Source organism: Oncorhynchus mykiss, chromosome 21 (genome assembly GCF_013265735.2).
Source record: "Oncorhynchus mykiss isolate Arlee chromosome 21, USDA_OmykA_1.1, whole genome shotgun sequence".
Classification (NCBI taxonomy): Eukaryota; Metazoa; Chordata; class Actinopteri; order Salmoniformes; family Salmonidae; genus Oncorhynchus; species Oncorhynchus mykiss.
Window position 1 is genome coordinate 32,814,542 of NC_048585.1, and position 27,581 is coordinate 32,842,122.

Genomic DNA, 27,581 nt, shown 5'->3' on the forward strand with positions numbered 1-27,581 from the left:
TTGGCCTGACTGATCTACTATAATGATCTACTATAATAACCATAGTCCTCTGGTCTCTCTCTGGTCTTAGGGCAAGCGTATGGTGGGGGAAGACGGCATGGAGAGCATCAACGACATGGCCCATGAGAACAGCATGCTACAGACAGAGAACAGTAACCTGAGGATCAGGGTCAAGGCCATGCAGGAGACCATTGACGCCCAGAGGGCCAGACTCACACAGTACCTCAGTGACCAGGCCAACCAGGTTCTGGCCAAAGTGGGTACGTACTGGGACAGGAATAATGGACCTTATTCACACTGCGCCGTGATGATTCAAAATCCAGGCTAGTGGGATAGGAAGTGCTCCATTAAAGTTAATGTAAAAAGTGCTGAAAATGCCCTCATGTTCGATTATCTTCCAGGTGAGGGGACTGAGGAAATTGGAAATATGATCCAGAACTATATCAAAGAAATCGAGGAGCTCAGGTATGATGTCTCTTACATGTACAGCATGATGTGTCTGTTGAAAGGAAGACAGGAGTATTGTGACCTTTGGTTTTGGTGTTGGGAGGCCCACAACAGTATTCTGACTGTTGGTTTTGTGTCTGCAGAGCCAAGCTCCTGGAGAGTGAGTCAGTGAATGAGAACCTCCGTAAAACCCTGTCCCGTGCCAACACACGTTCCTCCCTGTACGCTGGTGGGGGCTCCTTCTCCCCAGCCCACTTCGCCCCCGAGATAGTGGCTTCCGACATCATCGAGATGGCCAAGAAAGATCTGGAGAAACTCAAGAAGAAAGAGAGGAAGAAAAAGAAGAGGTAGGAGTTGTTTTTGTCCCCTTCATACCTTTGATATTGCACTCACTCCACGTTGCTGTTTTGATGTACATTTCACATACAGTACATGCCATGAAACCGATTGCATTAGGTTTGTTACAATTTGTAACTAAGTGTATATGTCCAAACTTGTGGATGAAACAACACGAATAAAACTAAGCAATGGGTAGACTTTGATGGTAGGCCTTGAGTCTGACAGTGATATGCTCGGAGGTGGTTAGAGATGGGCTGGGCATGGCTGGGTGAGGGTGAGAGGTGGTAGAAGGGTGTGGGGGGATTACAGAGGCGAGGGGAATTGGTTTCCGTTGTTGTCCCAGGGTGTTTTGGGTAATTAGTTCTGGCACCCAGCCTTTCCCCTTCAACAGATACCTATTCCCTCTCTAATGTCTATCTACTGTAATACCCTATACATGATGATGGGTTTATATAACAAGCCCAGTCATGTTCAGATGTACCTGTACTGTACAACTGGTCTCCCTCTTTCTCTGTGATTTAATACACATTTGATAAACGTTTGATAAACAACATAACACATAAACGACTTGGCACACACCAACAAGCCAAAAGAAGACAACCAGCGCCAAATCCTCGAAGGTTAACCTGTTCTTCCTTGCTACACTCTTTTCTGCTCTCTGGTTCACTCCCTTCCCCTGCCAACCTTACTCTCTCCAACTGTCTCCCCTGTTCTCCTCCCCTACTCTGAAGACTGCAGCGGCTCGAGGAGAGTCACCATGAGGTTAAGCTTCCCAGGTTTGCTATACCCCTCTCCCCCATCTCTCTAACCCCCTCTCCTCCCACTCTCCCCCATTTTTCTAACTCCCCTCTTCCCACCTCTCTAACACATCTTTTACACCTGCAGGTAGTTGCCACACCTGGAGGAAAACACACTTGTAACCTCTCACCCTTCTCCTTACCCCTCTCCCTCTTTCTGCATTGTTGAGACCCTTAAACTAAAATAAATGAACTAAAAGATTCAGCTCTTTTTGCCATGATGCAGCCACATAATGTCAATCAATCATTCACTAACGTCTACTTCAAGGATGATTCTAACAAACAAATGATTTGGGTTCTGATTGAATTGTGATTCTAACCTTGAATGCATTTTTACATTATGCAGAAAAATCAAGATAGTGTGTTCATGTGCTGTATGGTAGTGCTATATGGTATGGTAGTGCTCCCTGATAGTCTAGTGACCTGATGTCTTGCGTTTGCGGTCAATGGCTACCTAAACCTCTGGTTCTGTTCTCACAGTGTGGTCAAGGAGGGGGTACCAGACAACGAACAGGAATGAGGCAACGACGAGGCTGAGGGGGTACGTCTAAGAATGTCCTTAATTGGCATATTTATGTCAGTGTGTATGTGTGTGTGTGTGTGTGTGCCGTGTGTGTGTTCTTTGTACTCACATCGTGTAAATGTGTGTGGACAAGGAGGACCACGTCAGTGACCATGAGGAAGGAGAGGAGCTGGAGGGAGAAGAGGAGGAGTATGAGATGGAGGGAGAGGAGAGCTCGGACGAGTCCGACTCTGAAGAACTGGATGAGAAAGGTAAAACTCTCTCTCACACACACACACACACATCCAAAGGTGCTTTTACACTGTCATACAGAATGCCTTCGCAACTTTGGTCCTGGAGGGCTGTGGGGAGTGTGTGAAGAGTTTTCAAACCCAGGTCTAGCACTCCTTATTCATTCACCATGATTAGATTATTCTGTTATTTTAATAAAAGTACTGAAGAATAGTGAATATGTCAATGAAGCCCGTCTCATATAGCTAGCTCTGTGTGTGTACTCTGAACAGAGGACTTCCAGGCGGATCTGGCCAACATCACGTGTGAGATCGCCATCAAGCAGAAGCTGATAGACGAGCTGGAGAACAGCCAGCGCCGTCTGCACACGCTCAAACAGCAGTACGAACAGAAACTCATGATGCTGCAGAGCAAGATCAGAGACACACAGCTGGAGAGGGACAAGGTGCTGCACAACATGGGTACGTATACGAGAGAAAGAGACGTGCACAGGATATGATGTCATGCATCATGGTCACAACATCGGTACAGCAGAGGCGCACAGGAATATGGTGACAGATTAATGAAGGGTTGCATTTATTTGTTTAGGTGCTTATGTCGCTAGATCTCAGAGTGAGTATATTATGGAGTTATATAACTAACTCTATCTAACTAATCCTTTCCACCACCAATGACACCATACCTGTACATAACAATTTCATGTATTTTTGTGTAAGTCTCTCTATCGTTATTTGTTATTTTAGACACCATAAACTACATGCGCTTATGTTTAAACATTCTTATTTCTAGAGGGCTGTCATATTCTGTAAATCACTTGGTGACTGTGACAACGGTTGCTTTAAAAAGGCTAACATTTGAATGACTGATTTGATTGATATTCCATTGTGGCTGTGCTGAGCTGTGTCGGTTGAACCAAACTGTGTTGTGTTGTTTCCACCGGTGCCCGTGCTTAGCTGAGTTAGTTGTGTCTGCAGGCTCAGTGGAGACGTGCACGGAGGAGAAGGCTAAGAAGATTAAGTTAGAATATGAGAAGAAGCTGAGCTCTATGAACAAGGAGATGCAGAAGCTACAGTCAGCCCAGAAGGAACACGCACGCCTCCTCAAGAACCAATCACAGTACGAGAAGCAGCTCAAGAAACTCAACCAGGATGTGGCTGAGATGAAGAAAACAAAGGTACAGAAAAAAGTGTGGATGGAAGGATGGGGTGATGGTAAAGTGGGTGGGAGGGATGGGTGGGTCGATTGGGGGGTCGATTGGGGGTAGGTGGTTGGTTGGGGGGATGGATGGATGTATATATTGACTGATTGATTGAGTGACATGTAAATGGTGGGTGTTTTGCTAGGTGGGCCTGATGCGCCAGATGAAGGAGGTGCAGGAGAAAAACAGAGTGTCAGAGTGCCGACGCAACCGAGAGATCGCTACTCTGAAGAAGGACCAGCGCAAACATGAGGTAACGTTACAGACAGGAAATAATGTGTGTTGCGAAGTTGTGTGTTAGTCTGTGACAAAGTTCAATTAAGTTAAATGGTATTGATATTATGTGTCTGTCACTTACAGCACCAACTGAGACAGCTGGAGGCTCAGAAGAGGCAGCAGGACCTGGTACTACGCAGGAAAAATGAGGAGGTAAGATAAACTGGGTCATGTTCAGTATGGCAAACTGTATTAAAACGTTTTGCAATGGAAAACAAAACATCTTTGTCCTTTTTGGACTCGTTGCAATTATCCATACGGAACGTGGCCCTGCCTTCCCCCTTCGCTAGGTGACAGCTCTGAGGAGACAGGTGAGGCCCACCTCAGGGAAGGTGAACAGAAAGGTGAGCCTACCGGAGCCCCTCCAGGACCCTTCACACCGTGGCATCCCAGGCAGACCTCACTCTGCTGGGGCAGTAGCCCCCAATGGAACCCCAAGGTACTGATGGTGTGGGTGAGAGTGTGTGTGTGCATGTGTGTTTGCCATGTGCATAGGCATGATGTGTTTGTTAACCAAATAGCTACCCAGACGATCTGCGATGATCCTCTTTGCACTAACTCTTTTGACTCATCAAATACACTGCTCCTATTGTTTATTATCTATCCTGTTGCCTAGTCACTTCACCCCTACTTATATTTACAGTACATATCTACCTCAATTACCTCATGCCCCTGCACGTTGACTATGTACTGGTACCCCATGTACAGGGATGGGCTAAAATCACAAAATACAATTACAAAATACAGATACAAAATACCATAAAAGATCAATGTGTCAAAATAAACTACAACATACATATTTGTAATGTATTTCATAAAAATACATGTATTTTAAAATACAAGTATCCGGCCCAAACAGCAACAACATTCTCAGTGACGGTTGCAAAAACATTTTGCTTGCTATGACTGTGATATATTGTTGTTTATATATCTTAATTGAGCAAGTCATTCTGGATAAGCATGTCTGCTATATTACCAAAATGTAAACGTATATATGAAAATGCACATACCAAATTGAATTGTTTCAGGGCAGGGCTCATTAGAATAATACTCAGCATGCTTTGCAAGTGTTATATACATCATTTAGCAGACTTTCTTATCCAGAGCAAGGGCACGTCAACAGATTTGTCACCTAGTCAGCTCAGGGATTCAAACCAGCGACCTTGTTGTTTACTGGTCCAACACTCCTAACTGCTTGGCTACCTGTCATTCATTTAGCAGATGATTTTATCACACCATAGTGCTATCAGACTGATATCAATGCAGGTTGAAAGGGGGGACACAAAATGTGTACCACTATAAAACATTTAGGAAAGTATTTAGTATTTTGAAAATACTAAATACATTGGAGTGTAGTTCAGCCCAGTGTTATTCAAATGTCAAAATACTCAGAAGTAATTAAACCAATGTACTTCAATTCTATGTAACATAAATACTGCCCATCTCTGCCTGTGTATATAGCCAAGTTATCGTTACTCATTTTGTATGTATTCCTTGTGTTATCATTTTTTAAATATTTTCTCTGCATTGTTGAGAAGGGCCCGTAAGTACGTATACATTTCACTGTTTGTCTATACCTGTTGTTTACAAAGCATGTGGTAAATAACATTTTATTATACTTTTTACTTGATTTGATTTGTGTACATGGAAGGACTCCTACTCTAGCTGAAACAGGACAATAAACAAGTCAACAACTGACCTCTGTTGAATTCCACTTATCAGGAAGTACCCGTTGAGGACGGGGAGTGTCTACACCACCAGGACAGCCCGGGTGAAATGGCAGTCTCTGGAGAGACGCATCACTGACATCATCATGCAGAGGCTGACCATCTCAAACATGGAGGCTGATATGAACCGCTTCCTCAAGGTAAAATAGATCCACTGTAGTTTAACTGTATTTCTACTGTATTACTACCAGGTCTACTGTATTCCTATCAGACTGATGCCAACATGGTTTTCTGTCAGTGGAAAAAGGCAAAAACCGACAGGGGAGTATAAAGAGACCTATAATTTTTGCCGTTTTGGCTACACTCTAGAAAAAGGGTGACTCCATGAACCATTGCAGTCAATGGGTTCATATTTGTACCATTGGTTAGTTGAGGGGTTCTTGGAGGAACCTTTAAAGTTTAAATTTAGCTAAGGTTACTGGGAGAACCTTTTTGTCGGGACATGCAGAGCACTTTGAATTTATTTCGCCACTGGATTTGTTGTGCTGCCAGATTCAGAATAAGATAAAAATGTTGTTTTCACCGATGGCTTTATGGGATAGCTAGCAACTTGTAAACAATTACCCATTCCTATACGGGTACTATTTTAATACCAATGTTGAGTAATACATCATTGGCTGTCAAGCCAATTATATTATATGTCTGTAGCTCCTGTTTTAATTCCCGAAAAGTTTACTGTAATGGTAATGACATTTGTTTATGATGATAATTATTAGGTTTTGGCTTAGGTTGCTAGCTAGCTATAGTATCTTCAACCTAGCCAACACTCTTAAAAATACTTGGTTGTTTGGATGACCCAACTGCTGGGTTGCAGGAATTGGGTCACTTAAGTTGGGTCGTTTTCTTTAAAAAGGGCCAGGTTGGGATGTTGATGCTGGGTTATTAAGATATGACCCAGCGGGTCAGATAAGAAGACTGCGGAGCGTGGCTTAGTTTAGTAAGGGTGTTGCTTTCAGATAGTTCTATTTTGCCACCCGTGGGCAGAAACGTAATTCCCATTCATATTTTCTGTTATTGTTATGTTATGGTTGAACACTGATAGATTTGTAGCTTTAATGAGGCTTACAGACTTGTATGAGTTCCTCAAGAGCCTTTAGACCGGTTGGTTGTTTAGCAACCCAACCAACGCGTACGCAACTAAATGTGGCAAAAAAAGACAGGGTTGGCTTAGATTTGTAGACAAACTATATTTAGTATCCAATGTTTATTGAAAACAAATACATTTGCACAATAAATACATAGCTAGCGAATTCTTTTCATATTAGCATAGCTGTGACATGAGTCAAAACAAGACATGGTATCAAGAACAAGATACAACTAGCTGAAACGAGCCAACTACGATTTCCCATATGGCAGCTTCTTGTCATTGTTGCTGGCTATCTTGCCATCCAGAATCACAACACACCACCTTCTGCCCCATTGAAGCTCATGCATCGTTTTCGTGATATTGTAGCCCGTCTATATACAAATCCCAATGTTGGAAAAGTTACTACTTTATTACTATATAAAGATGGCATTGCATTCAGAGGACTGTCATGGCTCTATAGTGCCTTCAGAAAGTATTCACACCCCTGGACTTTTCCCTCATTTTTAAAATTGATTAAATTGAGATTTTGTATCACTAATCTATACACAATACCCCAAAATGTCAAAGTAGAATTACGTTTTTAGAAATGTTTGCAAATTCATTAAAAATGAAAAGTTGAAATGTCTTGAGTCAATAAGTATTCAAATGTGCTTAGCAAGTCACATAATAAGTTGCATGGACTCACTCTGTGTGCAGTAATAGTGTTTAACATGACTACCCCATCTCTGTACCCCACACATACAAGGTCCCTCAGTCGAGCAGTGAATTTCAACCACAGATTCAACCACAAAGACCAGGGAGGTGTTTCCAATAGTTCGCAAAGAAGGGCACCTATTGATAGATGGGTAATTAAAAAAAAATAAGACATCGAACATCCCTTTGAGAATGGAGCAGTTATTAATTACACGTTGGATGGTGTATCAATACACCCAGTCACTACAAAGATACAGGCGCCCTTCCTAACTCAGTTGCCGGAGAGGAGGGAAACTTCTCAGAGATTTCACCATGGGGCCAATAGATATTTTAAAACTGTTACAGAGTTTAATGGCTGTGAGAGGAAATACTGTAACTGAGGATGGATCAACAACATTGTAGTTACTCCACAATACTAACATAAATTACAGAGTGAAAGAAGGAAGCCTGTACCGAATAAAAGTATTCCAAAACATGCATCCTGTTTGCAATAAGGCACTAAAGTAATACTGAAAAAATGTGGCAAAGTAATTACCTTTTTGTCCTGAATACAAAGCGTTATGTTTGGGGCGAGTCCAACACAGTACATTACAGACTACTACTTTTCATATTTTCAAGCATGGTGGTGGCTGAATCATGTTATGGGCATGCTTGTCATTGGCGAGGAATAGGGAGTTTTTTGGGGATAAAAGAAATGGAAAAGAGCTAAGCACAGGCAAAATCCTAGTGGAAAACTTGGTTCAGTCTGCTTTCCAACAGACACTGGGAGACAAATTCACCTTTCTGCAGGACAATTACCTAAAACTCAAGGCCAAATATTACACAGGAGTTGCTTACCAAGACGACATTGAATGTTCCTGAGTGGCCTAGTTACAGTTTTGACTTAAATCGGCTTGATAGTCTATGGCTAGACTTGAAAATGGCTGACTACTGTAGCAATGATCAACAACCAAGTTGATAGAGCTTGAATCATAAAAAAAAAAAAATAGGCAAATATTGTACAACCCAGGTGTGCAAAGCTCTTAGAGACTTACTCAGAAAGACTCACAGCTGTAATCGCTGCCAAAAGTGATTCTAACATGTATTGATTTAGCGGTTGAATACTTATCTAATCAAGATATACAGTATTAGTGTTTTATTTTCCATTAATTAAAAACATTTTGGTTTTTGTCTAGATTGCTGACAAAACAAAAGACAATTAAATCAATTTTAATCCCACTTTGTAACATAACAAAATGAGAATAAAGTCATGGCGTGGGAATACTTTCTGAGGGCACTGTATATGTAATCAGCAAAGTTAATATTATATTCAGAGGGATCACACGAGATCCAAGGCGAAATTCAACGGGACGTCAGGAGACTGCATCAAAACTAGCCACTAAAAGAAAAAAAGTGGGGGGGGATAAACACTGGGATTGAACACACGGTCTACGGAGCCAGAGGCTTCTCCACCATCTCCAGCAAGTCCAGTCAGAATGAATGCCTACAGTTTTAACCCTATCCTGTGGCACTTATGTGAAAAACATATTGTTCGTGTCACAGGGGTTCATCAAATGACCTTTTCAGGGGTGTTCCTCGAGGAACCTTTGTGACCTGGATAGGTTCCCCCTGTGTGGCAATTTTTAGAACCCCAAAAGGTTCCTCCAGGCTCCTTTACTTCTAAGATCGTAAAGCAATAGCTAGAAAGGAACGCAATTCGGAAACACTTTTATAACTCTTTTTTTCCTCCTCTCTCTCCATTCCTCCTGCCTCTTACAGCAACGTGAGGACCTGACCAAGCGAAGGGAGAAGGTGTCTCGTAAGAGGGAGAAGATCGCCACAGAGGGGACCGACACGGACCGAAGCATCCAGTCTTTGAACGAAGAAATGGATGCCCTGGCGGCCAACATCGACTACATCAACGACAGCATCGCTGACTGTCAGGCTAACATCATGCAGATGGAGGAAGCGAAGGTTAACTGACGCAAACACACACATTTTCTTCAGGAAGTTGACCCTTTCTAGTTATTAGTACAGCTGACGCCAGCATACACATTTTCTTCAGAGTTGTTATTATGACTGACTGTGTGATGTTGTTGGGATGCAGGAGGAGGGAGACACAGTGGACATTACCGCGGTGATCAGCTCCTGTAACCTATCAGAAGCCCGCTTCCTGCTTGATCACTTCCTGCACATGGCCATCAACAAGGTAACCACAGTACACCTGTCCCTACTGAGTTCTCTCTACCTTTCGATTAAGCGGCATTCAGGGTATTGTAAATCTACCAGCTTTATACTTATACTACCAACTTTAAGCACTATTTTTATTTCAGAGTTGAACATGCGTATCTGCTGTTCAATGGGCTAAATGTCACACCACTCTGTTGTCAGTGTGGGATTTATGTGTGTGTTTGTCATGTATGTAATGTGTGATTTTACTGGTACGTGCATCTCCCAGGGTCTGCAGGCGGCCCAGAAGGATTCCCAGGTGAAGATGATGGAGGGCAGGCTGAAGCAGACAGAGATCAACAGCGCCACTCAGAACCAGCTGCTGTTCCACATGCTGAAGGAGAAAGCTGAACTCAACCCTGAGCTGGACGCTCTGCTGGGCAACGCACTGCAAGGTATAGATGGCTCAGTGGTATACACACGCTGCTTTTCAGTTCTTCATCTTTTGGTTGCACTTTATTTTATAGTCCATTCACAATGGTAAAGATTGACCTAACAATAACAAATTATAGAAACGTATTTCCCATATTGTTTTTCTTTCGGATTCAGTAAAACATGTACCATTACATATTCTCTTAGTAAATAGCCTACCAGGAAAATACCCACTGAAACAGGACTGTAAAATAAAATGCCTCCATTATATTAACTTTTGTTTCCTTTGATTTCTTTGTTCTGTTTTCCTGTTTGTTCACCCTGAATTCAAACAGAGATAGGTTACCTACTGGTGGGTAAGTAACAGACACCAGACTGACTGGTCCCAGAGAGCATGGGTCTCCCTTATTAAAGCCCCTCCTCCCTCTAAAACTCCCCTTTAAGACTAACCTGAGAACGTAACTTTGCCATGAGGTGGTATGTTGCCCCCTGTCGTCTGACCCCCACTTCCCTGTCTGACCCTCCCCTGTCCCCTTTGTGGATGTATAGTTTTCTCCTGTTCAGCAGACTCATTCAGGATGACCTGAATATAAAGAATCAGCACTAGCTTAAACCCTGACCCCCACTCTAACCTGAAGTTCAGGCCTTAAGTAGAGTACTACTCCAACTCCAACCTTTACTAAGTTACCCTCCTTAAAATGGAAACGTCAGATGCATCATACTAATATATAGAATACTATACTATCATTTTGATATTGTCTGACCCCTGATGTATTTAAACTGACCTCTGAACTTTGAGCCCTGTACCTTAGAGCTCTTTTGAATTCAAACGATTGTTTTGCTGCTGCAGCAGCATTAGTTTGAAAATACCTTATGCATTTGCTTTCTTTGTGATATCCTGTAAATTGACTTTGAAAATGGTTTACCTCTAACAGTTTAAATAGTAAAGTAACACAAGTTTAGTGCTTGTAATGGGATATTTGAAAACATGCTGTGAAGCCATAACTACCCCATGTCAGAACATGCAGTAACTGAGGCATGTTGTGTATTTGAGGGCCCAGTGTAACAAGGTGTACTGTGTGGTTCTGTCCTCAAGGAGAGAATGGCGATGACAGCAGTAGTGATGAGTCCTCTACCCCCAGCCCAGCCACAGAGGGAAGGTAAACACCATTTGACTCAGACAAGACAATGAGGATATTGAATATTTATTTTCATCACTAAAAGTAGGAATCCTTATTGGTGAGACTGCCACATCCGTTTGCAATATTACAAAAACAAAGAAGTTACTGCAAATGAACACTGTTTTTTTTCCCCCTTGAACATCATGACATCCATTTTGCATTGCTTTAGTAAACTCTCACTCCACCTGCTACATTGAAAGTCAATATATATAAAAAAATATTTAAAAAAATAAAAAGTTCTTAACAGGGCGTGTTTTTTTTTTACAGTGAGATCGAACAGCAGAATATGTATGCAATTTTTTTTATCACGTTGGGCCGCCCTTCTCACCTGTAGTTTGTCACTAAACAAAAACAATAAAAATGGCCGTGGGTTATTCAGTGGCGCTGTTTCTCCTACTGCGGAATCCATCTTTAATTTCTGATTATACTTTCTTTGGGTAGTCCATCAACAAACTATCAATAGACTATGTGTAACATGTAAATTGCCCCTCTATCTTTGCTTCAGTTTATTGGCCTCTGACCTCCTGAAACTGTGTGGAGAGGCCAAACCTAGGAAGGTACAGTCATCTACAGTACTTCACACGCAAAGCCATTTTCTAAATGCCATTTGAATGCCATTTTCATAAAGTCTAAAGTAAAGAAGTTACTGATAAGCACTTTGAGATAAATGCTATTTGTAAAACACTCTTTATGAATGGATATGTTATTGAGTGATTGATTGATTAGATCGATCCCTCTACCACAGGCACGCAGAAGGACAACCACCCAGATGGAGCTGCTGTATGCTGATAGTGGTGAATTTGACTCCCCTACGGGGGACTTTTCTGCCTCTCTGCTACCCCTGGCAGAGGCCCAGGAAGGGACAGGGGACATGGGGCCAGTAGCAGGACATCTCGGGGACAGGGAACTCACTGTGTCCCCCTCAGCACTGTCCACCAGGATAGCTGGACTGTAAGTCCTTATTTTGGTCAAATGTCTTTGTGTTTAGTTTTTAGAACTATAGTACAGGAAATACAGTGAGATACTTGCGGAGTAAATCCTTACCTACTGTATTTGATGGGTCAGGCTTCACATTTTAGCAGTGTTATTGTTGAAAAAACAAGTGCATCAGCACAAGAAGGATAGAACGTTTAACTTGACCCAGACTGCATTGTAACCTTCAATGATGTACAGTCGTGGCCAAAAGTTTTGAGAATGACACAAATATACATTTTCACAAAGTCTGCTGCCTCAGTTTGTATGATGGCAATTTGCATATACTCCAGAATGTTATGAAGAGTGATCAGATGAATTGCAATTAATTGCAAAGTCCCTCTTTGCCATGCAAAGGAACTGAATCCCCCAAAAAACATTTCTACTGCATTTCAGCCCTGCCACAAAAGGACCAGCTGACATCATGTCAGTGATTCTCTCTTTAACACAGGTGTGAGTGTTGACGAGGACAAGGCTGGAGATCACTCTGTCATGCTGATTGAGTTTGAATAACAGACTGGAAGCTTCAAAATGAGGGTGGTGCTTGGAATCATTGTTCCTCCTCTGTCAGCCATGGCTACATGCAAGGAAACATGTGCCGTCCTCATTGCTTTGCACAAAAAGGGCTTCACAGGCAAGAATATTGCTGCCAGTAAGATTGCACCTTAAATCAACAATTTATCGCATTATCAAGAACTTCAAGGAGAGCGGTTCAATTGTTGTGAAGAAGGCTTCCGGTTGCCCAAGAAAGTCCAGCAAGCACCAGGACCGTCTCTTAAAGTTGATTCAGCTGCGGGATAAAGAATGGTACCAACACATCCTCCAACTTCTCCCAACCATCCAGGAACAGTTTGGTGACGAACAATGCCTTTTCCAGCATGATGGAGCACCTTGCCATAAGGCAAAAGTGATAACTAAGTGGCTCGGGGAACAAAACATGGGTCTCGACCCCACCCTGTGCAACTGGGTCCTGAACTTCCTGACGGGCCGCCCCCAGGTGGTGAGGGTAGGTAACATCTCCACCCCGCTAATCCTCAACACTGGGGCCCCACAAGGGTGTGTTCTCAGCCCTCTCCTGTACTCCCCGTTCACCCATGACTGCGTGGCCATGCCCGCCTCCAACTCAATCATCAAGTTTGCAGACGACACTACAGTGGTAGGCTTGATTACCAACAACGACGAGACGGCCTACAGGGAGGAGGTGAGGGCCCTCGGAGTGTGGTGTCAGGAAAGTAACCTCACACTCAATGTCGACCAGGAGATGGTCGTGGACTTCAGGAAACAGCAGAGGGAGCAGCCCCCTATCCACATCGGTGGGACAGTAGTGGAGAAGGTGGAAAGTTTTAAGTTCCTCATCGTACACATTACGGACAAACTGAAATGGTCCACCCACACAGACAGCGTGGTGAAGAAGGCGCAGCAGCGCCTCTTCAACCTCAGGTGGCTGAAGAAATTCGGCTTGTCCCCGAAAACACTCACAAATCTTTACAGATGCACAATAGAGAGCATCCTTTCCGGCTGTATCACCGCCTGGTACGGCAACTGCTCCGCCCACAACTGTAAGTTTCTCCAGAGGGTAGTGAGGTCTGCACAATGCTTCACCGTGGGAAAACTACCTGCCCTCCAGGACACCTACACCACCCGATGTCACAGGAAGGCCAAAAAGATCATCAAGGACAACAACCACCTGAGCCAATGCCTGTTCACCCCGCTATCATCCAGAAGGCGAGGTCAGTACAGGTGCATCAAAGCTGGGACCGAGAGAATGAAAAACAGTTTCTATATCAAGGCCGTCAGACTGTTAATCAGCCATTACTAACATTGAGTGGCTGCTGCCAACATACTGACTCATCTCTAGCCACTTTAATAATGAAAAAATTAATGGGGACAATGCATCACTAGCCACTTGAAACAATCCCACTTTATATAATGTTTACATAACCTACATTACTCATCTCATATGTATATACTGTTCTCTATACCATCTACTGCATCTTGCCTATGCTGTTCAGCCATCGCTCGTTCATATATTTTTATGTACATATTCTTATTCATTCCTTTACACTTGGTCAGAACTAGAAGCACAAGCATTTCGCTACACTCGCATTAACATCTACTAACCATGTGTATGTGACAAATAAAATGTGATTTGATGTGGCCCAGAAGTTTATTGACAGCATGCCAGGGAGGATTGCAGAGGTCTTGAAAAAGAAGGGTCAACACTGCAAATATTGACTCTTTGCATCAACTTAATGTAATTGTCAATAAAAGCCTTTGACACTTATGAAATGCTTGTAATTATACTTCAGTATTCCATAGTAACATCTGACAAAAATATCTAAAGACACTAAAGCAGCACACTTTGTGGAAATTAATATTTGTGTCATTCTCAAAACCTTTGGCCACGACTGTATATGACTTCAGCTGATCATCCAGTGGGTATCAATTGAACTGTCTGTCTCTGTGTTGTGTAGTTCTGGAGTCTGGTCTTCGATGGGAGCTGAGACTAGATCACTGGAACGCTCACCTCGAACACCCAGGAGGATGCTAGAGAAGGGAGGACAACCCCCCTTAGACGTCAAGGAACACACACCTATGGACCCCAAAGGACACCCGGCACGAGAGACAAAGTCACACATACCCACGCCCACAGCCACAGAGAAGACCAAAATCACAGACACCAAACCAACGTAAGAGCTGTTGCATGAAGCCGTTAACACACCACTACACAATGTTTGCCACAAATGTCATGCTTCGTACGACGTCCCGATGGTCATAGTAGTACCTACGTCTTGTGTTTCAGGATGGAAGAGTCGATTATATATCAAGGACAAAGGTATGTAACACTACTGTATGTCTATCTATATACTATACTACTGCATATACAGTGCCTTGCGAAAGTATTCGGCCCCCTTGAACTTTGCGACCTTTTGCCACATTTCAGGCTTCAAACATAAAGATATAAAACTGTATTTTTTTGTGAAGAGTCAACAACAAGTGGGACACAATCATGAAGTGGAAGGACATTTATTGGATATTTCAAACTTTTTTAACAAATCAAAAACTGAAAAATTGGGCGTGCAAAATTATTCAGCCCCTTTACTTTCAGTGCAGCAAACTCTCTCCAGAAGTTCAGTGAGGATCTCTGAAGGATCCAATGTTGACCTAAATGACTAATGATGATAAATACGATCCACCTGTGTGTAATCAAGTCTCCGTATAAATGCACCTGCACTGTAATAGTCTCAGAGGTCCGTTAAAAGCGCAGAGAGCATGATGAAGAACAAGGAACACACCAGGCAGGTCCGAGATACTGTTGTGAAGAAGTTTAAAGCCGGATTTGGATACAAAAAGATTTCCCAAGCTTTAAACATCTCAAGGAGCACTGTGCAAGCGATAATATTGAAATGGAAGGAGTATCAGACAACTGCAAATCTACCAAGACCTGGCCGTCCCTCTAAACTTTCAGCTCATACAAGGAGAAGACTGATCAGAGATGCAGCCAAGATCACTCTGGATGAACTGCAGACATCTACAGCTGAGGTGGGAGACTCTGTCCATAGGACAACAATCAGTCGTATATTGCACAAATCTGGCCTTTATGGAAGAGTGGCAAGAAGAAAGCCATTTCTTAAAGATATCCATAAAAAGTGTCGTTTAAAGTTTGCCACAAGCCACCTGGGAGACACACCAAACATGTGGAAGAAGGTGCTCTGGTCAGATGAAACCAAAATTGAACTTTTTGGCAACAATGCAATGGCGTAAAAGCAACACAGCTCATCACCTTGAACACACCATCCCCACTGTCAAACATGGTGGTGGCAGCATCATGGTTTGGGCCTGATTTTCTTCAGCAGGGACAGGGAAGATGGTTAAAATTGATGGGAAGATGGATGGAGCCAAATACAGGACCATTCTGGAAGAAAACCTGATGGAGTCTGCAAAAGACCTGAGACTGGGACGGAGATTTGTCTTCCAACAAGACAATGATCCAAAACATAAAGCAAAATCTACAATGGAATGGTTCAAAAATAAACATATCCAGGTGTTAGAATGGCCAAGTCAAAGTCCAGACCTGAATCCAATCGAGAATCTGTGGAAAGAACTGAAAACTGCTGTTCACAAATGCTCTCCATCCAACCTCACTGAGCTCGAGCTGTTTTGCATGGAGGAATGGGAAAAAATGTCAGTCTCTCGATGTGCAAAACTGATAGAGACATACCCCAAGCGACTTACAGCTGTAATCGCAGCAAAAGGTGGCGCTACAAAGTATTAACTTAAGGGGGCTGAATAATTTTGCACGCCCAATTTTTCAGTTTTTGATTTGTTAAAAAAGTTTGAAATATCCAATAAATGTTGTTCCACTTCATGATTGTGTCCCACTTGTTGTTGATTCTTCACAAAAAAATACAGTTTTATATCTTTATGTTTCAAGCCTGAAATGTGGCAAAAGGTCGCAAAGTTCAAGGGGGCCGAATACTTTCGCAAGGCACTGTATCTCATTTCCTAACACAGGGGTTCCCAAACTTTTTCACTCTGGGCCCCCGTTCCAGCATTGAGGAACATCCCTCTAGCCCGTGCCCCCCCCCCCCCTGCCCCCCACAGTTTGAGTCTGTTAGGACAATTAAGTCCTGACAGACTTAATACATTGTCTTTTGTCCCTGTTACAGAGGGGTGATCAACCCCGTGTCATCCCCTAAGAGCAGCCATGCTGCCAGACTACAGTGTGTCTATGTGGCTGAGGGACACACCAAACCTGTCATGTGTGTCGACTGCACTGATGACCTGCTCTTCACTGGCTCTAAAGGTACAGCTCTCTAGTTCTATAATGTTCGGAAACTAAATCAACCCTTGACCTCTAAACCATGACCCCTAGAGACTTCTCACACCTGAAAGGCTCAGAAAAGTGTAAGTCGTATTATTTGGTATTAGCTTCATCTAGCTTTCTGGTATGGTTGATGGCGTGTCTGTCATATTGAACACTCATCGGAACCCCTAACCATCGACCTCTAACCCCTGCGTCTGCGTGTTTTGTATGCGTGTGTTGTCAGATCGTACGTGTAAGGTGTGGAACCTGGTGACTGGTCAAGAGATCATGTCTCTGGGAGATCATCCCAGCAGTGTGGTGTCTGTTAGATACTGTTCCAGCCTGGTCTTCACTGTCTCCACCGCTTACATCAAGGTCTGGGACATCCGAGACTCCGCCAAGTGCATACGCACACTCACGTGAGTAGATATATGTATATATACAAACACCAGGAGTATTTATATACACCTCTAGTAATAAACCGAAGACCTTTGTTATGTCAACAGTTGGAGTTGAGCATGCCAAGTTCCTTTTTCAACACATTCTAGGAGATTCTAACACATTCCAACACAGCCCAGGGAACTTCAGATTCTTATTGGCTACATGAAAAAAGTATTTTTACACAATGTCATTCCCATTGACATGGTATTAAATGTGTGTGTGTGTCACAGGTCGTCGGGCCAGGTGAGTACAGGGGACAGCTGTGTGTCTCTCAGGTCCCTGTCCATCCCTCCAGGAGAGAACCAGATCAACCAGATTTCTCTGAACCCTACGGGATCCTACCTCTACTCCGCCTCTGGCAACTTAGTCCGCATGTGGGACCTCAGGAAGTAAGAATGAAGGCCAAAAAAATCCAAGAGTAGTTGAATATCTTGTTTAGTTTAAGTAGGGACTGGAGGTGGCCCAAAATGGAGATAAAAGGAGAGGAATTGCATATGCCAGAACAGGCACAGGTGCTGAATGTAGAGTGTAGGAAAGATAGCTAGTGAATGCTCATCATTACTTCCAAGTATGATCTTTAGTTGTACCAAAGAATCCTAGATCGGAACTCTCCATGACCCTTGAACCCTGACCTTGTGCTCTAGGTTTGTGTCTACTGGGAAGCTGACGGGTCACCTGGGTCCGGTCTTGTGTCTGACCGTCGACCAGATGGGCAACGGTCAAGACGTGGTCCTAACGGGGTCCAAGGACCACACCCTGAAGATGTTTGAGGTGACGGAGGGTGTCCAGGGCAGCATTGTGTCCTGTCACAACTTTGAGCCACCACACCAGGAGTGTATCGTCTCTCTGGCTGTTCAGGGGAACAGCCTCTACAGCAGCTCCAGAGACTACTGCATCAAGAAGTGGGACCTGTCCCGGAAACGACTAGTACAGGTGAGACATACTGGACACTAGCTGTATATACAGTACTGCTAGTGCCTGAAAGAGAGACGAGGCTCTCAAAAACATACAATGAGCTGAAAGCTGTGATTTTCACATTGCATGTTGCTTTGTAAGCATCAAATCTTGTTCTGTTGAATTGTTTTTGCTAGCTGCAACATTATCATCATTGTAAGACCAGTAGTGGTAGTAAACTAAATGTATTGTCCCAAGGAGTTATTTTTCAACAGTTTGTAGCCCTGTTTTGACCTAGTGCGTACTTGCTTCCTCCACAGCAGGCGGCGAGCGCCCACTCTGACTGGGTAAGTGCGCTGGGTGTTGTGCCAGGGTGCCCGGTAATGCTGAGTGCAGACAGGGGAGGTCTGCTGAAGCTGTGGCACGCTGATTCCCTGGCACCGCTAGGAGACCTGAGGGGACACGACAGCCCTGTTAACGGATTGGCTACCAACAGCAGCCAACTATTCACTGCCTCAGAGTGAGTTTAACGCCTAACCCTAACATGACCCTCAAATGCCATAGGAGTCTGACCATAACCCCTACCTTCAGAGAATATATCTCCTAACTTTGACCATGATCCCGTTCATACCATGACCCTAACCCTCTGAGTAAATCAACCCACTGTTACTATAATAACAAAGTCATCGTTTAACCTAAGATAGAGATAATCACACCTCTGATACACATGTTGATCCAGCGATGCCATGTTCTTTCTTGTGTGACAGTGACCGGACAGTGAAGATTTGGCAAGCAAAGGGTTCTTTGGAGGAAGGCATCCATTGACACTGAGAAGGAGACCTCTGGACTGTGACCGGACACAACTCTGGGGACCTACTAGATTACTCTGGATCTACTACAGCCTATGGATCTATTGCTGCCTGCTGGATCTACTACTCGATCTATTTGCTTGCTGCTCTGCACAATGATCTGTGGATGTAGGACCTCCGAAGACGGTCACAGGGCAGATGACCAGCCCTGACACACATATGACCCCTTGAGTTCACCAACATAAGACGTTCACTCGACGAGGTTGGAGGAGAGTAGCACAACAGTCATGGTATTCACCTGAAGGACAGTGAAACTCCAGTGTAATGCCCATGGTTCTGTCTCATGCTGTGTCCTCTCTATACATATCGTAGAGGAATCATCCACTACAGTGCGTGGAATCATCTCTCTGTGTTAGGCGGGGGGGGATGTCTTCTAAATAAAGGCCCTATGGAGGTTGGTCTTACTTCAGCTGTTACTGCCAAACCCTATGGGAGACTCATATAGCCTTAGTGGGGAATAGGGATATCTCAGTAGGAATAGCACAGTGAACTAGTGGTCGTCATCATTCTACAATATGTGATTGTGGATTTTCATCTCAACCAAATTCAAGTGTTGCTTTTAATGTCGTTACCTGCAGATCGTGTGTGACCAAAGTACAAACCTTCTCTGTGTTAGTCAACGGGCTGTGACGAGAGTATCTTTAGCCAACGTTGTACTTGCCTGTGTACAGTACCTCTATACTGGTCTTACTCTCTTTGTATCGTGCAAGTACATTCAAACCTCAAACTACAAAAAGTGGTTTGATCTTTAATTTTCTGTCAAAGTGTTTGTATTTACGTGTGTTTTCATGGTGACTTTGAAACCTCCAGTTCTGAGCTTCCATTTCATGTTTGTATCCAATGGCCTGCGTCAATCATTTCAGAGCCCAGGTAAAGTGAGGTTACCTGTGCACAGGCGTATGCCCCATCTTAAATCAACTCAAAAGTTTACTGATCGTGTGCACAGATTTGCAGATGTTATCGCAGGCGCAGCGAAATGCTTGTGTTTCTAGCGCCAACAGTGCAGTAATACTTAGGAATAAAACATTTCTGAGTGAGCTTTCCTGTGCCCACATATTCCATTCCCCCAATCTGATTCAGGAACGGGCTGAACAGAATGGAACAAAACATAGAGGTGTGTGTTATTATCAGTGCCTGTCAATCGTATACTGTAGACACAGTAGTACAGTATCACAACCTAATCTGTGTGGACTAGCCCAGGATCCCTAGATTGGGATGACATAGGTTTTATGACCACATCTTTATGTAAATAAGAATCTGTTTTTCTTCCTCCTGGACATATTGCGCGCAAATTCCGACTTTTTAGTGTTTCTAATTTCATATGCAGTGTGGAAATAAATGTCATCTGTCAAAAATAACATGAACTGGTATATCTTTCAACGTGGAGATGTGTGTTGCCATAATGCCACCAATTGGTGGCAGTATAATACAGTAGGGAACATGACACGGTTTCAAAACAGAGAAAGCTATGGAGTGGGAGATTTGTTTTCCTTCCTCCTGTTCTTCGTTAGATATTCAGTTCGTGGCAGTTTTTAATTTGTTGCAGGAAAACAATTCTATCTGATGTCCATGAACCAATCTCCTTGACAGGTGTCCTTTTGTAGTAAATTCCTGATAGCACAGGTGGATTTGCAAATGTTCATAAACGACTGCAAATCAACCTGCTTTCTAAACGTAGATCTTTGGTTGGGTCTGTTTTCTCATTTGTTTGCAGCGAAGATAAAAGCATTGCAAGAATTCCATAAAGGCATATCATAGATACAAGGTATAAACCATGGTAAGAACTATACAGTATGCTCTCTATATACCTGTGAATTCCCACTTCCTGCATGGTCACCTGTGTGCCTACCTATGCATGTGACCCATGACCCAACATATGTGGGGTCATCATGGGTCGCTGGTTACATAGGCACAACAGTGTATACATTTATTGAGGAGGAACTACGATGAAATCCTTGTTTTTTCCATTAGCTTCTTTCTCCTTTTGTTAGCACTGCAGGTGGAATCATCATGTTCCTTTACTTTGTTCCTTACATCCCCTGAAGAAGAGAAGTGATGGGAATGAATCAGTATTTAAAGTACAACAATTGGTGCATCAGAATTTAATGTGTACAATACTGCATTACTTCTGTACCATGGACTATTTCCATTTTTAAACACTGTTCCAAAAACCACAAGCTACTGTATATTTACATTTTTTTTCAATTGCTAACAAGCATCGGTCAATACTGAAGCCACTTTTTCAGAACTCTTCACAGTCAACATTACCAACATGCGTCTTGGCCAAACAGTTAATCTCACCTCCAAAATTGACTCAAACCACCAAAACACTTCATACATGTCTCAAAATAAGCTCGTTCGACCAGAACACTGGCAACAATTCTCTCTCAGAAAGCATACATTGTCATTCATAACACACTGACCTAAAAAACACTAACAACAGGGAGCATCACATAAATGATGAACTTCTCTTTGAAGTATGAGTGATTTTTCACATGAATCAGTATTTCATTATAGAATAAGAATAACACCTTTTCACTTTATTGACTGTACTAAAGTACACGTAACAAGAATTAATCAGAAATGCCGCAATTTGCTTCAACAGACTTTATTTTTTCTATCTTTGCATCTAGTAATTTACCTGTGAAAAATAAAAAATTTAAACAAATCCCTGAAACTCCAGGGCTGCAATAATAATTACCAACAAAAACATCAACAACATGTATAGTATAATCACTCATACTGTACAGTACTGTGAGTGTTCTAGTTTTTCATCAACATGTATAGTATAATCACTCATACTGTACAGTACTGTGAGTGTTCTAGTTCTCATCAACATGTATAGTATAATCACTCATACTGTACAGTACTGTGAGTGTTCTAGTTCTCATCAACATGTATAGTATAATCACTCATACTGTACAGTACTGTGAGGGTTCTAGTTCTCCCTCTCTCCTGCATTTGGCCACAAGTTCTTGTCAACATCACACCTTATGTCTTCTCTGGCGATGCATCTTGGACAGTATCTTCTGGAATGTTTAATCCAACCCTGGCAGTCTTCAGGAGAAGTGTCTCCACACCCCGCATTCAGGGCATCCAGTAAGGGCATCTGGTCATGTGGATGGTGGTCATAAACCTTCCACCTCCACGCAGAGAAAAACTCCTCTATGGGGTTTAGGAAGGGGGAGTATGGAGACAGGAATAGTTCTGACATCCTGGGATGTGCAGCAAACCAGTCTGACTGCAGCAGAGTGGTGGAATGCCACATTATCCCACACAACAACGAAGGTAGGGGAGTTTCTTACCCCTCTGCTGGCACAAGTCGATTCTTCAGGTCATCCAGAAAATAAATGAGTCTCAAGCAGTTGCCGCACCAGGCGGTGGGTGATACATCCGGACAGGATGCTCTCGCTTGTGCATCTGTAAAAGTTTGTGAGAGCTTTTGGTGACAAGCTGAATTTCTTCAGCCTCCTGAGGTTGAAGAGGCACTGCTGCGCCTTCTTCACCACGCTGTCTGTGTGGGTGGACCATTTCAGTTTGTCCGTGATGTGTATGCCGAGGAACTTAAAACTTTCTACCCTCTCCACTACTGTTCCATCGATGTGGATAGGGGGCTGCTCCCTCTGATGTTTCCTGAAGTCCACGACCATCTCCTTTGTTTTGTTGACACCACACTCCGAGGGCCCTCACCTCCTCCCTGTAGGCCGTCTCGTCGTTGTTGGTAATCAAGCCTACCACTGTAGTGTCGTCTGCAAACTTGATGATTGAGTTGGAGGTGTGCATGGCCACGCAGTCGTGGGTGAACAGGGAGTACAGGAGAGGGCTCAGAACGCACTCTTGTGGTGCCCCAGTGTTGAGGATCAGCGGGGTGGAGATGTTGTTACCTACCCTCACCACCTGGGGGCGGCCCGTCAGAAAGTCCAGTACCCAGTTGCACAGGGCAGGGTCGAGACCCAGGGTCTCGAGCTTGATGACGAGTTTGGTGAAGAGTTTTGACAGTGTGACTTCAGTATTGACCCATGCATGTTAGCAATTAAAAAACTGTAATAGAATGTGGTCCAGCCATATAGAGTTAATTCAGTGTTCCTAAAATAACCATGATTCTTACTGCCCTGTCAACACAATCTGAAATATTTTATTGGTCTAATCACTGCATTGTTTCTCCATCAATTATTATTTCCATTTTAAAACGCTGAACATCAGCGTTTTAAAATAACCATTATTCTTACTGCACTGTCAGTATATTCTGATAGGGTTTCTTGGTCTGTTCTATGTTTCTCGGATTTATAACATACTTTATCCCAAGTTAACACCAGGACCCAGACGGTACTCTTATAGTTTCATAATAAATGAATGTACAGACTGACCTCAATAGCGGCTACATGGGATAAGAGTCCGGGGTTATTTTAAGCTCAATCTATATGGGTTTGACAGGGATCTTCTGTGCTTTTCTGAACCTGGTTTGGTATCCTTTATACCTGAGGGAAAAGAGCTGAGGTGTATGGTAAATAGGTTGTGTCCCACATGGAACCTTATTCCCTGTATAGTGCACTACTTTTCACCAGGGTCCATACTCTGGCCAAAAGCAGTGTATTACACAGTATAGGGAATGGGGTGCCATTTGGGATGCAGCCATTGTAGCCAGACACTGATAGTATTTTTAGGCTTTGGAATTTGTAATGGGGATTATGTGACTGGCTACATTCATCCAATCTCTCTTGGTGTGTGTGTGTGTGTGTGTGCATGCGTGCTTGCGTGCCTGTGTGTGAGTGTGTGCGCGTGTGTGTGCGTGTGTGTGTGTGTGTGTGTGTGTGTGTGTGTGTGTGTGTGTGCGTGCGTGCGTGCGTGCGTGCGTGTGTGTGTGATCATATTAACCCTGCAAATCATTGCTTGAATCATCACTCCCTTCTGTGCCTGTAGATACACAGGTAGATGTTTCTGCAATACCCTTTATTTCCCTGTTAAGTCACAGGTTGTGTAATTTGGCTTTTGGAATAAAGGGTTGACCAAGAGAGGGAGCAAGATAGATTGATTCGACTGAGAAACAGTGAGAGGGTCAATGCCAAACACAACAATGCTTACCTCACATACAGGGAATAATGTGCCATTTTGGACCCAGCCAGAGTGAGTTTCCTGGCATCTGCTGGGGGAGGATAGAGAGGGTGGTGAGAGGATGGAGAGAGGGACGAGAGGAATAGGGGAGGAAATGTCAGGGAGATGTTCTGGACCTCAGTACACAGATCATGGGGTCATGATGAGGTGTATTTTATTAATTACATAAGGGCATTTCCATTTAAAAGACCCATGAGCACCAACATGTGAAGTTCATGGGAGCATATCAAATTGGGTGTCAAATGAAAGAGTCTATGTTTTTGGGAAGTTAAGGCATAGATACATTTTTCAACCATTTTCTATCTTAAAAATGTGGCATAATTAAAGGCTTTGATTTCTGGATAAACAGGTGGAAAGGGGGTCTTACAAAACATTCACCAGAAGTTAAATGATATCAGAAATACGTCAAAACACAATAATGTTGACATAAAGACTCCTGCCAACTAATATCAATGTTTTGGAGAAATTGTTTACCTTCTGTAAGTTCAAGGAATATTGCCTTGTGCCTTGTATACGCATCTTTGAGATATTTTCTAATTTCTCTCCCTCATGAGGAGGGAGGATAATTAAAGTTTGCAGAAGTAACAAGCAGTGGTAGACTTACCAATTCATTAAAGTGATTTTACTGATATTAATTTTGTTTATGAATTATCAAGTGATTAAAACTCGTAATTCGGGTTATCATACTGTTATGTTCAGCTCATAACTGTTTTCTTTCTCTTTCTTGTCACATCGTGATCAAAGCGAGAGTGTTATAACAGTCTGGACTACCCCTCACCTCTCTCTCTCTCTCTCTCTCTCTCTCTCTCTCTCTCTCTCTCTCTCTCTCTCTCTCTCTCTCTCTCTCGCTCTCGCTCTCTCTCTCTCTCTCTCTCTCTCTCTCTCTCTCTCTCTCTCTCTCTCTCTCTCTCTCTCTCTCTCTCTCTCTCTCTCTCTCTCTCTCTCTCTCTCTCTCTCTCTCTCTCTCTCTCTCTCTCTCTCTCTCTCTCTCTCTCTCTCTCTCTCTCTACCTTTGTCTCTCACTCCCTAGTTAATGTCACCCCTCCCAGCTCTTACTGACACCTACCCATGACCCCTCTCTCTTTCCCTCTTTCCATTTCCATTAACAAGCATCCTCACCTGCTGAGCGCCGACCAACACCGGACGTTCATGGACGTTAAAAAGTAGTTGAAATTTGATCAGTCCACCCTGGCCTTGATGTTAATGTCCACAGACGGACATGACTGGACCAAATCTGAACCTATCGGAGACATGTGTTTCACAAGTTTGGTGTTTCACAAGTTTGGATTGCACAGTATAGTACAGTATACATTACAATAAGTAGAGTACAGTACAGTACAATACAGTTCAGTACAGTACAGTCAGTCGAGCAAGTAGAGTACAGTCCAATACAATACGAGACAGTACCGTAAAGAAAAGTAGAGTATAGTACAGTACAGTAAAGTACAGTAGTACTGCACTGAACTATACTGTACTGAACTGTAATGTACTGCACTGTACTTTACTCTACTGCACTGTACTGAACTCTACTCTACCCTACTCTGCTCTGCTGTATTGCACTACAATTTACCTCTACTGTGCTGTGATGTCCAAACTTGGGGAGACATAGGGAGAATGACAATCAAATCCATAATTATGCATTTCTGTGTAGTACAGCTCAGGGACCCATGATGTAATTATGTTACCATGATTCTGCTAACGGGTGTAAATACTCTTCCCTTACACTTCAATAACCAAAAGAGATTTTTTTGTAACTCAAGGAGCCATGTTATAACTTTTGGAAAACGTGGTCACATAAAACCTTGAGGGAGATTTTACCATCATTCCGTTACCAAAAGTTTGCATCTGCACAGTTCTTCCACTCAATTCGTTTTTGTACATTTTTCAGTGGAAATTGTTCAAAGTAGTCATTGTTGTATGGTTTGTTAAACTGTGAAATCAGTATTTTTTAGTTTTTGCACACATTTTAAAGTAGGATTGCCCATATACCTTGCAGTAGACTCACTATCATTAACACTTTGACCTGTTACAGCTGAGTGGGCAGCTGACATTATAGGCTGTTTTATTATATTCAAGCTGCTCTGTCGGGGTGTGTAGGAGGGCACTCAATACAAGTGGGGTCAATTACTCCTGGTCTGAGAGCGCAAGACTGTTGCCGTACATACACGTCACTAAATAGAGTGAAATAGGCCTACTGTATAAAACATTAGAGGACACAGGCATGGACTTCTACATGGAATCGTCTTTCTCCTGACCTGTGTGGTCATGTGTTAAATAGGCTACCGTGTTACTTTCACCCGGATTCCTCACACCTATGAGTGGAAATGGATGCTGTTTCATGGTTTATGCATATGTTTATACAGTAGTGTGTACTGTGTGTGTCTGTCTCTCTTGTTCTCTCTCTCTGTGTGTGTGTGTGTGTGTGTGTGTGTGTGTGTGTGTGTGTGTGTGTGTGTGTGTGTGTGTGTGTGTGTGTGTGTGGTTTCATGTGTGTGCGTCCATGCATGTGCGCATTCCGCGTCATGACTGTGTGTTTTGTGTGTGTGTGTGTGCATGTGAGTGTACATATTTCAAAGGATCTATTTGGGCATCACTTACAGTAACTCTTTGATGAGTGCTGGCTGGTTGCCTAAAGGTGTGGTAATGGTTTCTCTCACCAGCTAACAGAGGGTCTGTTTTTGAGCTATATTTAGAGGTGGAGGTCAGGCCTGAAAAATACTGGGTAATGAAAATGATGAGCCACCCCTGGGATCAAATGTCTTCTATCCAAACATAGTAAACACATACTTTCTTTGTAATTACTTTTCCTGGTGTCGGGAAAAGTATGATGGAAAAACAAATAATAAAATATAATTTGGAACACTTTAAGACCTATTACACACAGACACACACACAAACACACACACTCGCTCTATCTATTATTATAAGTCATGACAGGGACAGTGTTAGCCTAACTCCTATTTGATTAGTGTCCTTACTGTAGGTATCTTATGAATGAATGCCTGTTATGATTGTAGACTATTTATCAGATGGGCATCTGTGGAATTATTTTGTCTAAGGCGCACATTCCGCTCGCAGCGCAAGTAGGTGACGCTGACTGTTGAAGTGACATCAACCCACCGCTAGTAGCCTGCTTCGGAGCATTCCTCTTCGTTCAGTCCACATGCATTCATTCTCGTTTCGCTAAAGGAGGTGTAGTTTGTTCGATTGTTGCCTCTGAAAGGGGTTGGACAAAAATATTTTTCACCATGAACAACTGTAATAGCTTTGTCAACATGGCGTCGATAGGAGATTTCGACCCGCTCAATGCTTCCATCCCCGCCACCAAAGTTGAAATCACAGTGTCTTGCAGGTAAGATAATGGTTTCAGTGTAACCCATTTTTTTTGTCGGGTGTTGTTATGACTG

General features: G+C 43.1%; 2 protein-coding genes and 1 long non-coding RNA gene across 6 annotated transcripts in view; 2 read left to right on the forward strand and 1 right to left on the reverse strand.

Annotated features, from left to right (window-relative positions):
* The window catches only part of LOC110500278 (kinesin-like protein KIF21A), a 41,749-nt gene extending 21,332 nt beyond the window's left edge, over positions 1-20,417 (forward strand). The window contains 26 exon segments of the mRNA XM_021577571.2: positions 71-260; positions 402-465; positions 591-794; positions 2,064-2,124; positions 2,240-2,357; positions 2,610-2,798; positions 3,312-3,511; positions 3,681-3,788; positions 3,896-3,964; positions 4,102-4,250; positions 5,534-5,678; positions 9,077-9,271; positions 9,405-9,506; positions 9,756-9,921; positions 10,234-10,254; positions 10,995-11,058; positions 11,585-11,636; positions 11,825-12,030; positions 14,526-14,741; positions 14,855-14,887; positions 16,722-16,858; positions 17,103-17,277; positions 17,530-17,688; positions 17,944-18,232; positions 18,514-18,713; positions 18,961-20,417. Coding sequence (XP_021433246.2) covers positions 71-260; positions 402-465; positions 591-794; positions 2,064-2,124; positions 2,240-2,357; positions 2,610-2,798; positions 3,312-3,511; positions 3,681-3,788; positions 3,896-3,964; positions 4,102-4,250; positions 5,534-5,678; positions 9,077-9,271; positions 9,405-9,506; positions 9,756-9,921; positions 10,234-10,254; positions 10,995-11,058; positions 11,585-11,636; positions 11,825-12,030; positions 14,526-14,741; positions 14,855-14,887; positions 16,722-16,858; positions 17,103-17,277; positions 17,530-17,688; positions 17,944-18,232; positions 18,514-18,713; positions 18,961-19,018 — 3,570 coding nt within the window. The 3' untranslated portion in view covers positions 19,019-20,417.
* On the reverse strand, positions 19,880-27,404 carry LOC118942920. The gene is made up of 4 exons (XR_005038581.1): positions 27,295-27,404; positions 25,294-25,414; positions 24,145-24,205; positions 19,880-21,101 (listed from the first exon to the last, which is right to left on the reverse strand). It is a non-coding gene; the product is annotated as an uncharacterized LOC118942920 (long non-coding RNA).
* The window catches only part of LOC110500279 (copine-8), a 116,015-nt gene continuing 115,681 nt past the window's right edge, over positions 27,248-27,581 (forward strand). For all 4 annotated transcript variants that reach the window (XM_036957687.1, XM_036957689.1, XM_036957688.1 and 1 more), the window contains exon 1: positions 27,248-27,526. In XM_036957687.1, coding sequence (XP_036813582.1) covers positions 27,423-27,526 — 104 coding nt within the window. In that variant the 5' untranslated portion in view covers positions 27,248-27,422. The remainder of the gene's footprint in view (positions 27,527-27,581) is intronic.